General features: G+C 41.3%; 1 protein-coding gene across 2 annotated transcripts in view; it reads left to right on the top strand.

Moving 5' to 3' along the window:
• The window catches only part of nkain4 (sodium/potassium transporting ATPase interacting 4), a 48,723-nt gene that overhangs the window by 22,324 nt on the left and 13,815 nt on the right, over positions 1 to 12,584 (top strand). For both annotated transcript variants that reach the window (XM_038722368.1, XM_038722366.1), the window contains exon 4: positions 5,118 to 5,318. In XM_038722368.1, coding sequence (XP_038578296.1) covers positions 5,118 to 5,318 — 201 coding nt within the window. The remainder of the gene's footprint in view (positions 1 to 5,117; positions 5,319 to 12,584) is intronic.

The following is a 12,584-nucleotide window of genomic DNA, read 5'->3' as shown; positions in this document are numbered from 1 at the left end:
GGGCCAGCTGCTTGGGGCTGAGGCTGGGCATTAACCCGACAGATGGAGCCAGCCTGGGCTCCCAACTCTGCATATGGTGGCCAGGAGGAGAGCTGGCTAATGGAGCGCACACCCACCTACCCACACCCCATGCACACACGCACGACCAAACTTGGCACACAGCTTTCGGAGAGGCCCCTAACACATCTTACCATAAAACAGAGTCAGCTAATTCGGACTGGTTTGCCTTGACCGATGTTGACAGGACTATGCTGGAGGGTGTGTTTGTATGTATGTATGTGTGTGCATGTGAGTGAGGAGGCACTCCAAGTGAGGGGGCAGTGTGTCTGAGTCATATGCCACATGCTCTGTCACCTCCTATTGATCCCTTATCCCCACCCCCATGGTGCAAGACAGACTGACAGACAGACCCCTGCTACTCTATACACACCTCTGTTTTAAACAGTCCTCACTCATTCACCGCCTTCCTTTTTATTTGTTCTCTTTCACATTCAGTCACTGCAGACATAGAGACTGTGGACATGCAGAAAGCTGTCTGAATTTGATAAAGCTTCTTTCTCTTGCTATTTTGGTGTTTCACACTCAGTAACTGAGTTTTGCTTTTTTGAAAAATGTTTTCCAAAAAATTAAATACCCAATATGATAAGCTGTGCTTCTAACAAATATCTTATAAATATCCTTTGTCTTTTGATATTAGCAGAGAACGGTATACAGAACAGGTTGTCACTTATGTAGATGGTAAGCATATTATAGCAAGATTTTTATTTTTGCTTGAATGTCAGTCATTTGATTTTTAGATGTTCAGTTTTTTAGTCAAGCTAGCCGTGTGGATGGCCAAACCATGAGTCATTTCACCACTTAGCTCCAAATAAATGAAAAAATCTCAACAACTATTGGATGGAATGACATGAAATTTTATACACCCACTGATACTCGCTCATGAGTTCAAGCGAGCACGCGTATGAGCTCACACCTGGTTGCAATCTTAAAACCACACCTGCTATTGGCCGCTGGAAACTCCATAATGCCCCTTTTAAGTGAAATGTCTCAACTATTGGATGGGTTGCATGGTATGGCTGCACGATTTGGAGAAAAAGTCATATTGCGATTATTTATTTAATACTTGTGCAATGTTCTATATTGGTCTCTAATTTGTTAATGCTACTACTTCTACTAATGCAAAGTACTAATTTGTCAATAATCATATTCAACATTAGAAAATTTGCTGTAGTATGTCCCAGCACATCCAGGCTATGATTGGTCGGTTGACAAAAAGTGACACTGACAAGCACATCAGTATTATGAAAGTTGAACATTATGAACAACAAAAGGCACCAATACAGCTAACGTTGAGTGGCCAGTGAGCCAAACCCAAACCTTCTTTATCTTCTTCCTGTTTTCTTCAGCTGCAGACGACACATCTCTGTCTCTGCCATACACCGATACACATCGACATTTCTCCCGGTGCTCTGGTGGCGAGTCCGGCTATGTTTTGAACGATTAGCAGCGGGGCTGGGAGGGGAGTTACGGTAGGTTATTGTCTTTAACGTTACCCGCACACTGCTCCTAAATACTTTTTCTGGTTTGCTAATAGGCCTGTCTGTTTTAGGGGCACATGCGAGAGCACGGTGGGGCCACAGAGAGGAAATTGTCACACACACAGCACACTTTTTCTGTTTATTTAAATCGCACCCTTTTTGCGGTTATGTCATTGCACATGACAACATCGCGATTGCAATTGCGGTTAGATTAATTGTGCAGCCCTTTTGCATACAAATCTGTTTGTATTGTATGTTAACAATGTCCTGTAAATGGGATGTAACATAGCATGCATTTAACTTAAAGCACAGATGTGCATGAGTATAGCTTCACAGCATGGCTGTAAACCTTGTCTTTTGTCACCCATCATTGTTTAAACCAAAAACTGAATTGATCTGATTAGGTATATGAAAACATTCGCCTACACTGCTTCTGACTTTGTGACCTAGAATCTGAATTTGAACAATTTAGATCTGAATTTGAATTGCTCAACTTGAATAATTTTATTAAAACATGAATTTGATTATTTAATATTATATAATTTAATTATTGAATAATTACGTTGATAAACTGAACCTGAATAGCATAATTTCAAATTGAATCTATTAGTTTGAAACTGAATTCCAATAAACATGAAACTGAATGTAATATTATGAAAGTGTTCAACAAATATCAGCCCATAGAGATCGCTCATTTTGAGTGCCAGTATAGCTAAAAAGGCTGTATTAATAATATTATGATATTTGTTTATTTTGTTACACAGCTTCTTGAGCATAAAGTGTTTTATATGTGTTTATTTATATTTGAAGGACAGGTTAGTATAGTAACAATGCGGAAATAGAAGCTGTGTTAATAGGCAGCATTTATGAGCTTTGATCACAAAAAAATGTTTATGAGAACAACTTAATGGTACAACAGCTTATTAGGGCCATTGTAGATAATTTTTTAAATTACAGAGAGGGGGGAGGGGGTTATAGCCCAAAGAAAGAAACTGAGACACAGATTAAAGTCGTAAATTTACGAGAAAAAAACTGTGGAAAAATGTGTTTTCTGAGGTTTTAGTCATTAATAATACAAGACAAGAGTCAGTGTAGACATAAGAGAAGATGTGGAGCTTTCAGACAGTAAGGCAGATATGATGGACTGCAAAAAAAAAGCCACTTAAAAGCATGTGTCACATCTTAGTCTTATATAAATGTCTGCAGTTCTTGAAGTATCTCATGATGCCAGTTGGTGAAAGTAGCATATATGTGACTGCATATCCTGCTAAACAGAGTACATAGCCTTTAATAACACAAGCACATCTGTCCCTCCCCAACCACCCACACACACAAACACACAATGACTGCAAACTTTGTATAAGAGATGATAGCAGACCACACACCCTCAAGTCTCTGTAGCTCCTGAATCAATATGCAACCACCGTGCATGCACACCTTTATGGAATCTAAGTAAATATGAGACTCCCATCAGAGCCAGAAGAGTCAACAACACCCAGTTAGCCACTCGGGTTTAGATAAACTCCCACCTCTGTATTTCAGAAATAATACATCATGAGAAATAAGATTCTAATCATTTGATGTTTAGCTTTATATAATGCCTTATGTCTCTAGTGATTCCTGTAACAGGATTGTCTCCAAATATGTATTGACTTTTGTTTTAAAGAAAATGGTATGAGCAGTATCAGTAGACTAACCTTGAATCTATGGGATGGATTTGTTCTTTGGGGTGCATGGGACCATAACAATAACATTTCTGACAGTAAGTTGCCAAAAGCCTCAATATCGACTACTGACGTACTGCAGTGGTGAGGGCGGCTATAGCTGGGATAGAGATGGTTTCCCTAGCTCGCAGGCTCAATCAATGGCATCTGTCAAGTCGTTAGTCTTCACAATCCTACCTATTGACCTTCAGCCGCCCTTGTTTTTGTGACTCTGTGAGAAACCAACATAATGACAGAGAAGGAAACTCGAGACAGAAGGTGATGATGAGCTATCAACATGGAGAAAGAGAGGGATAATATACAGTAGCAGACTTAAAATTGTTCATGTCTTGTTCATGTTTCCACTGACTTCACAGATCTGTTGTTGAAAGTTGTTGCTGCCGGTGATATGTATGTGTTGTTGATGTGTCCATGTGCGTGAGGGTGGATAGGATCTCAGCGATGTTTCCTGACAGTGCTTGGCTCTGTTAATAATGCATGTCTTGTCACTGAGGGGCAGATGCGGAGTTAGATTGCTGTGTTGGGGTATTGATTGGTGCGAGCGTCTGTATGTGTGGGCTCATATGGCTATGTGCAAATTGAATATCGCCAGGGTGTACAAGACCTACATTATAATATTCTGGATCTAAAAGTTGTAGTACAGCTTAAGAAATTGTGAGAGTTTCCTCTGAAACAGCAAGTCTGTTGTCTCAGATTGACTAAGGTTCATGTATTTGTTACCTGTGTATGCATTTGGGTCATGGGCTATGCATGTCACATGTCTTCAGGTAAAAATATTATTGGGTCATCTAAATTATGAAAAGGAAAATGATATTGTATTCTCACATACCTCTAGTGGTATGTAGCCATGCAGATATTTTTTGAATTTGAGTCATCTGTCTCTAGAGAGTTATGCCTCCACCCCAATACAGTGGAGGTGAATGGAGTTTTATTTGCAGTGCTCAAATGTCTTTCCTGAAACAATGGCCCTGTTACTCTGGATCAACTACAAAACACACAGTCAGCTGTTTTCAAAGGGATTATTTATTTACCAGAAAGCAATTCCAAGGAAAACTGTTGACTGTTAGGTCTGTGGATTATCTTGAGAAACAGACGCATTGTTTCTGAAAAGACACATTGTTGCTTTGAATTAAATGTACTTTTTCAACACTTTAAGGACCAAAAACTGAATTCTATTTACCCCAATTGTATAGGGGCGACAGCAGAAATCTTAAAATGGACACATAACTAACCAATCATATACTTGGCTAGATGGAGCTTGTGGTGAGTAAGAAAGTGTGTTTTTTTTAGCCATGCTAGCGGCAGGTCTTTAGCCAGATGAATAAGTTTTCATATAGCGCCGCTATCAGGTCAAAATTTGTCAACAACACTTTGGTTTATGACCAAAAACCAGACAGAAAGTGTCACTAGTTTTCCCCTAGTGACACTTTGTGTTTGGTGCTACTTAGTATAATGTTAGCATGCTAAGATGCTAAAGTAAGGTGGTGAACATGGTAAACATTATACCTTCTTAGCATCAGAGCTTAGCATTGTCATTTTGAGAATATTAGCATGCTGATGTTAGCATGTAGCTCAAAGCACAGCCCTGACTAAGTACAGCCTTGCAGAGGAGCTGGCATCGCTGCACAGTCTTTGTCTTGTTTGTAATTGGATGAACCAGCCCTTTGAGCAAAAGAGAACAGCCTTGAAAAACATCCAACATCTGTAGCAGGCGTCTAGAGATAAGCTCCCTGCCTCTTGTACAACATCACCTGTGATCCAGCTTTGGTTTTCTCATAAAGAATAAATGAATGTACATCATAAGTAATGCAAGGAGTCCAAGCAAAAAAATGTACTGTTTTTTTTCTCTTTTCAGGACAGTGACCTGCTAACATTTAACATCTCAGCCCATCACTCTTGGTGGAGTGAACACGGGCCGGGCTGCGTGAGGAGAGAGATGCCGCAGGCTGCAGGGGTCCGCACCACAGAGAGCCACTCCTACATCACTGTCATGGGCTGCCTCATGGACTACCAGTACATCGAGGTTGTGCATAGCGGCACACAGATTCTTGCTGCTGTGAGTACAAGTTGGCAATGTACATGTGACTCTAGCACTGACATATTCACATGCTACAGGAACTCCTCATATTACATACTTAACACCCGCAGGAACCTCACTCACCGTGGGATTGATACATGTAAAAGGTGCACGAGATAGTTTTTGTTTCCCTTTGAGCACTTTTCTCAATATAATTCCACAGCGGTCTGTTATTTTGTCTGTCGCAGCCACCCTTCCTCTGCCCCGGTCGCTGAATGAAAAATTGATCTGTTGTTTTGTCTGGCTGCGACTCAGACCTGCCAGCTGCTAACAGGTTACTCAAACATTGGAAGGACTGTTATTGTCCTCTTTATACGGCTCTGTATGACAACACTAGAAACTCACATCCTGCCAGCGTGCACATTTGCACACACTTGTGTATGACTGACTAACCTCATATTGGATGGGGGCCAGGACTCTCAGTTGCCAGCACAGCTCGCACTTAGGTTCAGACATGCATATTACACACATTTACTCACAGCAGCATTCACTTACACACATTTTGCCTCCACTGCAATGTACATAAACATCCCTGTTTTTCACACTTGTCACTTTAATACATGTGGAGTGAATTTAATTAATGTTGGCAGTATGTGACCGAGAGAAAGTGAGCCAATACACAGCAACTTCATCAGCCTTCAGTGAGTTTCAGAGTCCTGATGGCTTCCATTCTCTCCATCTAATCTTGAAATAATTTACACCTGGGAGAGCACAGTGAATGCAGTTAACTAGTTTAGGAAAATCAGAGGTACCCTGTGTTGAGAAGCACTAGATTGTACAATTCATCCCATCACCCCCATGGAGTGACAGTGATAAAATGACTGACCTCACTTTATAGCCTCAACTCTCTCCTCGTCTCTCATTAGCCCTTGCACTACAGCAGGTGAATTGGTTTATTTCTTTCTTCTTTGCATGCATTTTTAGATGGTATTGCCAAGCATTCAACGGCATCTTACGGCATCGACTCTCGAGAGGAGCAGGGAAATTGGTACTGAAATCCCAGTGTCACAAATGGCATCATTTTTCCTGTATCCTAATTTCCTCTCAGGCTAAAAGCAGGGCACTGTTTAGGAAAACGGGGTCCTTTGAGATGTCCACTCTTGTTTTGGCGTGTCCTTCTCCCTCTCTGGTGGAAGAGAGGGCCAGACAGAAAGAGCGAGTGGAAGGGATGAATGCAAAAAAATAGCAAGAAAGTGGGTGCCCCTTTGTCTTTGTTAGAGGAACTTCAAGGTCGCCGTTTGAGAGGCCATTAAATATTTAGTTTGGGCTCCAAGGAGCATGTTTCATTAAGATGAAAAATGTGGCTCCATTGGCCAGTAATGGAGGCATCACTGTCATCTATCTCCGATTCATCATGAGCTAGAAGGCAGCTATTCAGAAGCAAAGCTTTGGATTTGGTAAAGATTGCTCTGTGTTGTTGCTTATTGCCGCTAAAGGCTACATTCAGCCTAAAAGTAACTTGAAGGTTTAAAGGATGAGCTGGAAGTGGAGGCAACCTTTTCAAACTGGGATAATGTATTATTCATTGGTTCATCACTGAGGGGAATATTTTTCTCCATCTCTGCCCTTATCCTGTTCTTTGTTGCCTTCACTGTAATCCACCTCACCCATCCATCCTACAGTACATGCTGCTATAGTATGGCTTTTCTACTACTGTCATAATAATGATGATTTCCCTGTCAATGTAGTCAGCAGAAAATCCACACACTCACTTTTTTCCTCCCAACATTGTGTCTTCTTTTGCTCCCGTGCATTGCCTTCACTGTTAAATAAAACAGTCAAGTCTGAGGAAACATCTCCAGTGAGATGGAGGGTAGTCGGGAAGGAAAATATGAAAGAGAAGAAGTAGTGTGCAATATGTGATATTTAGTTTACATCTGAAGACGTAACTCTTACACACTAAAAGGAGCAGTGAGAAATGTCAAGGGGCTGCCAGAGCTGCAGTGCTTCTCATAAAACAGCCAAAGAAAGCTTGCACGCACACGCACGCACGCACGCACGCACACAGATATCATATAATTTAGCGTAGGTTATTGCTGCCACAGGCAAAGCTTTCTTCTGTTCCCTCTCTATTCCCTGTGAACCTGCATTGGGAGGATTGTGTGGAAGCTGATAGTGGGAGGAAAGGCAGGCTGCATCATTCCGTCATTCCATTGCTCATTTGCTGTTTTCTTTCCATCTCTTTTTCTCACAATCTCTCTCCACTCTTGTCTGTCTTCCTGTCTGCCTTTCCTGCCCAGGTCTCACACGGTTTAACCTTCACGTCGATCAAATTCCTACCAACTTAAACGACAAAAAATGACAAAGCACTTCTCTCTCTCCCCTGCATTTCTGTCTCACTGTCACTCTTGCTCCTTCCCTCGACAGATGGCTCTGTCGTGTCGGTCTGCTGTCTGTGTTAAAGTGCGGCTTGTTTAGCGCCAGTAACGAATAACTGCCCCTAGTTGATTAGAGGAGTTCCCTCAGCAGGCTCTGGCGTGGGCAGACCCCTGTGATTACTGCCCTGGGCTGTGCTTGCCTATGGGGTCAGGTGTGTGCTTTGTGGTTGTTCAGGTTCACTCAGTTCAGCTGCATGAAAACAGCATGGCCACCCCACCCACCCCCCCACTCATTCCAAAGGTCAGGGTGCTCGCTTTGATAAGTCCATTAGTCCATGTTTTGTTTTCAAACTCTCATGCTGAACCACTGTGGTGAATATGTCTGTATTTATTTGTGTGTATGCTGCATGGTTTGCCAACTGGAGGCATCTTTTGATGTGCTCATATTTGAAGTACAGTAATTTGTCCCGAATCATAAATGATCATGCATTGTCTAGTATAATAATAGCATTAAGCACATCTGCAATATGCCAGCACTGACACTGCATTGTAACTGCACTGTAAGTTTTACAGCATCTGCTTCAAAGGATTATAAAGATCCTAGGCTTAAAAGACTTGTGAGGCAGTAGTGAGAACTTATTAGGTCTGCTGACTACTGCCAAAAACGGGGAGGAGAAGAGAATGACCTCAAGACCAGAAGAGGGAGAATTAGTCTCCAGCAGGCCACTGAATATTGTGTCAGGCTACTCGGAGTACATCATAAAAACATGACTGCCCGCCATTATACTTCAAAGGCTGTCTCTGCCAAGAGCTTTAATTGTTAATCTGTTTTTCAGGGAAATGGATTTTCCTCAGATTAATTTTACTCTAATATTTGGTCTTTTTAAACTTCTGAAAGTACGCAAAGAAGAAGAGGGAAAGAAGAGGAGAACTTGGAAGTGGAAAAACAAGCAACATTAAAGGAATAAACTCTCCCTAGCGGCATGCTTGCTTTTCTTTCTGCTTGTTGAGTGACTGTGTTTAATATGCTTGTTTTGCCTTCTGTCCATTCATGTCTTGGTCCAGAGAGACCCATTTTTCTCCCCTTCACTAAGTCAGACCTCATCTACGCTCTCCTGTATGGGGCATGTAAGGAACAAGCAGCATATTCTTTCTTCGTACACCCTTTATTTATGCACGAGTGGCCGCATGTGGACATCAGCGCGCTGTTATTTGCAGTTATTTATGTGGAAGATGCAAATCAGCGCCACAAAAGCTCGACAACCCTCTGTGGCCCTATGTAAGCTGTATAGTTCCGTGTGTGTGTGTGTTCACATTTGGAGAGGGGGCTGGTAGAAGAGAACAGGTGGATGTGGTCTCGGCAGTCCCTATCTCATCATGTTTTGTCATTAAACATGCAGCTGCCCACACAAACACACGCCTTATTTTCTGCAGAGAAGCCTGAGCCTTATTGTCAGGCAGAAAGTCCTGTGTAATTAACCTACAAGACATCTGCACCACCCCCTCTCTTTCACTGCTCTTCCTCTCTCCCATGTGATATATTTTACCTACAAATACCTTTCATTATAGTACACTTTCTCCCGACACTGAGCCACAATCAATACTGTGTTAATTAGCTTGTAGATCGACTCAGATATCCATCACTGCACACACACACATACACAGGCCAATCGTTGTGGACGGGAGGCATCTGTAAAATTATATCGTACAGAATGCCAAAAACAGAGACAGCTATAGGCTGTCAAGGCTATTGAAAAAAGGCTTATCAAAATTTCCCTAAGCCCAAAGTGGCATCTTCCAATTGCTTGTGTTTGTCCGACCAGCTAGCCAAAACCAAAAGAGATTCAGTTTAGTACGATATAAAACGGAGAAAGGAAATTTAACAAGTGCCATTTTTGACTTTTTGATCTCCGGACTTTCCTCCAGTGCCACCACCAGATCAAATTTAACAATTTCTCAATCTACTGGCACAATTGATTGGCTCAACATTTATAATGAAGTCATACTTCGCAGACGGTTTATCCCATTGACTTTGGGGATAATCTGACTTTTCCTCTAGCGCTACCATGAGGTTTATATTTGTGGTTTTAAGTGAATGTTTTCAATTATTGGACAAATTGCCATTACATTTGCTTCAAACATTCACGTTCCCCTCAGGATGAATTGTGAATCACTTTGGCAATGTCCTAACTTTTTGTCCAGAGCAATCATCGGGTCAAAATTTCAATTTTTCCAACAAGCTAAACTAAGATGTTGAACATGGTAAACATTTTACCTGCTCAGCATATTAGCATTGTCATTGGGAGCATGTACGCATTCACATGTTAGCATCTAGCTCAAAGCACCGCTGTGCCCAAGTACAATTTCACAGAACTGCTAGCATGGCGATAGACTCCTAGGCCCCATCCACTCTACTGTGTTTTCATTTTAAAGAGGAGACCTTTTGCTACGTTTGCATCTCTTGCAGTGAAAACAAAGACCTAAAACAGAAAGGTTTGAAAACGCTGCTGACCCCGTTTTTCATTTTGAAACTTCGGAGAGCATTTTAGTGAAGACGGGCAAAAACGGAGGACTTTAGAAACAATGATGTAGACGCTCGTGTTTGGCTCTCTGATTGGGTCTCATAAGTCATGCAAAGTAGAAAAACAATGCTACTGACAGAGTTTTTGACTCGGTATTTTTATTAAAATATTTTGTACCGTGCAAATAACACTTGTCTGCCTACACTTCGGTCCGGTGCATGTCACCCTATTTACTTTGCAACGACTTCCAGACTGTTTTCCACAGCTGCTTTTAACTCCTGTGTTACATTCAGTAACAGTTCCAGCTTGTTATTGGTCCATGCAAAATATAATCTGGTGTGGTTCTTCATCTATAGTACTTTATTCTTTCGCCAAATCTTCTGTGACTATGGAATAGACCATCTGCTTCATGTTTACACCGGCACGCGCATGCCCAGTGTACATGAACTGTTTTCAGTCGTTTTAGTATATACGGAGATCAACTCTGATACGCAGCTACAACGCTGGTGTAGACAGAGTTCAAATTCATTTTAATTCTCTGTTTTTAAACTAAAATGTAGTAGTGTAGATGGGGCCTTAGTCTTGTTGCTTGATAAATGACTTGGACGTTAAATCCATCAAACTGGTTGATGATAACTGACTAATGAATTAATCAACTGATCGTTCAGGACTGCACATATAGAATATTAAATGAGAGACTGGGTAGGATGTAGTTTGTAACTTTTTTGTTGTAGAAATGACTTGACAGACTTAGACCACATAATTGACTGTAAACCTGATTTCGTAGTTGTAACTGAGAAGTGTAAGCTACTAATCATGAAATAGCTTCATGTCTGGTGGACTGATGTTAATGAGTGAGTGTGCATTGTCAAAGGTGGTTATGTGTTACTGGACCGGCGCATTCATTTTCAACTTCACCTTCATTAGCCTATGCAAATACAACTAACCTTCTTTTCTATCTCAGCAGCTGGCCTTCTTCTCACCCATAAATACACATGAATGCCCAAGCCTTGAACTTCTTTTTGCCCTAATTATGTGAGGGAAGAAACACAGATAATGCTGAACTATCACAAATATATCACTTTAGTTCCCTCTACAACATAGTAAATAGTAAATGAAGGCCCATTGGAGGACAGCTTTGCTTTTGATGTTTTCCCACATCGAGCACTGAACTTATTGTGCCCAATTTTCTTCCTTCTTGCTTCCTTCTGTCAGTCATCCTGATCACTGTTCACCGCTCAACAACCTGCAGAGGAGAAGAGAGAACAGAGAGGAGGACATCGCTTCCTGTTAGAGCAACAATAAAGCAACGACACATAGAGAGGTGGTGAGGAAGGATTACAGAGAAGCTTTGCAGATCGTGGAGTGACAGTGATGTGGAGACCTGTGTTTGTGAAAGTGACTAAGAAAAAAGTTCAGAGGCAAAAGGAAAAAAAATTAATGAGTGACAGCTAAATGAGTTGACTTCAATATGCCACGTCCTCAGACAGACTGAGATCAAGCCTCAGAGGACATGCGGGGGCTTTATGAGATTAATTAATTTGACATTAGTATCTAAAATGATCCCTGAACTCCCAAAGTGACAGGGGGAAGTCAGAGATGAAAGCTGGACTGTGTGTGTGTGTCTGCGTGGGAGAGGGTTTATGAGCGTTATTACACATTACATATCCATTTAATATGCAAGGATATATAAGTGGAATTGTCACTTTTTATTGAGGACACTGACCCATATTGGCTAAGGACAGCAATGCCTCCAGCAAAAAAACACCAAGTGTTCACTTCTCTGATCTTATTAGAGCCCTGTGCATCGCACTAAATGTGCCGAAGCCATATAAAAGAAAACTAGAAGACAAAGTTGTTTAAGATCAAAATGAAAAGCAGACACGAGTGGGTATATTAGAGTCCATGCCCACGCAGCGTCCAGGCTTTCTTGCTGTCAGCAGTTATCAGTCGAGGAGCGAGAAATGATAATGATTTGTCATTACTGAGCATGGACAGGCGCTAAAGGTATTAAAGGTATTCAATGAAATTAATTTTCTGCTTTGTTGGATATCTCTGTTCACAACCTTATATTTAAGAGTGAGGCCAAAAGTAGCTACTGTATGCAAGTCATATTGTGTTTATTTTATCCTCAGGGAGATATCTTTAGATTTAAAACTGACTTTATATTGTTTCTCTCATCCTTTCCACAGCATCTTTGTGGTTTCCCTGACTACATCTCTTTGATAACAACATCCGTAGGAATGACATGGGTGCTTCACTCTTTCCTGCCAACCGTTCTTTCTTTCTCACAAACGCATTCATAGATACAAATAATTAATGGAAAACTCCCAGTAAATTAAACAGTAAGGCCTACATGGCTACACAGGGCACGGAGGGTCACTGAATGGTTTGATGAGTAGGAA

The sequence above is a fragment of the Micropterus salmoides genome, unplaced genomic scaffold, assembly GCF_014851395.1.
Source record: "Micropterus salmoides isolate LMB-PRFRI ecotype aquatic unplaced genomic scaffold, ASM1485139v1 Ms_hic_scaffold_16, whole genome shotgun sequence".
NCBI classification, from domain to species: domain Eukaryota; kingdom Metazoa; phylum Chordata; class Actinopteri; order Centrarchiformes; family Centrarchidae; genus Micropterus; species Micropterus salmoides.
Note: the sequence above shows the minus strand (reverse complement) of the source record. Positions and strands in the feature narration are given on the sequence as shown.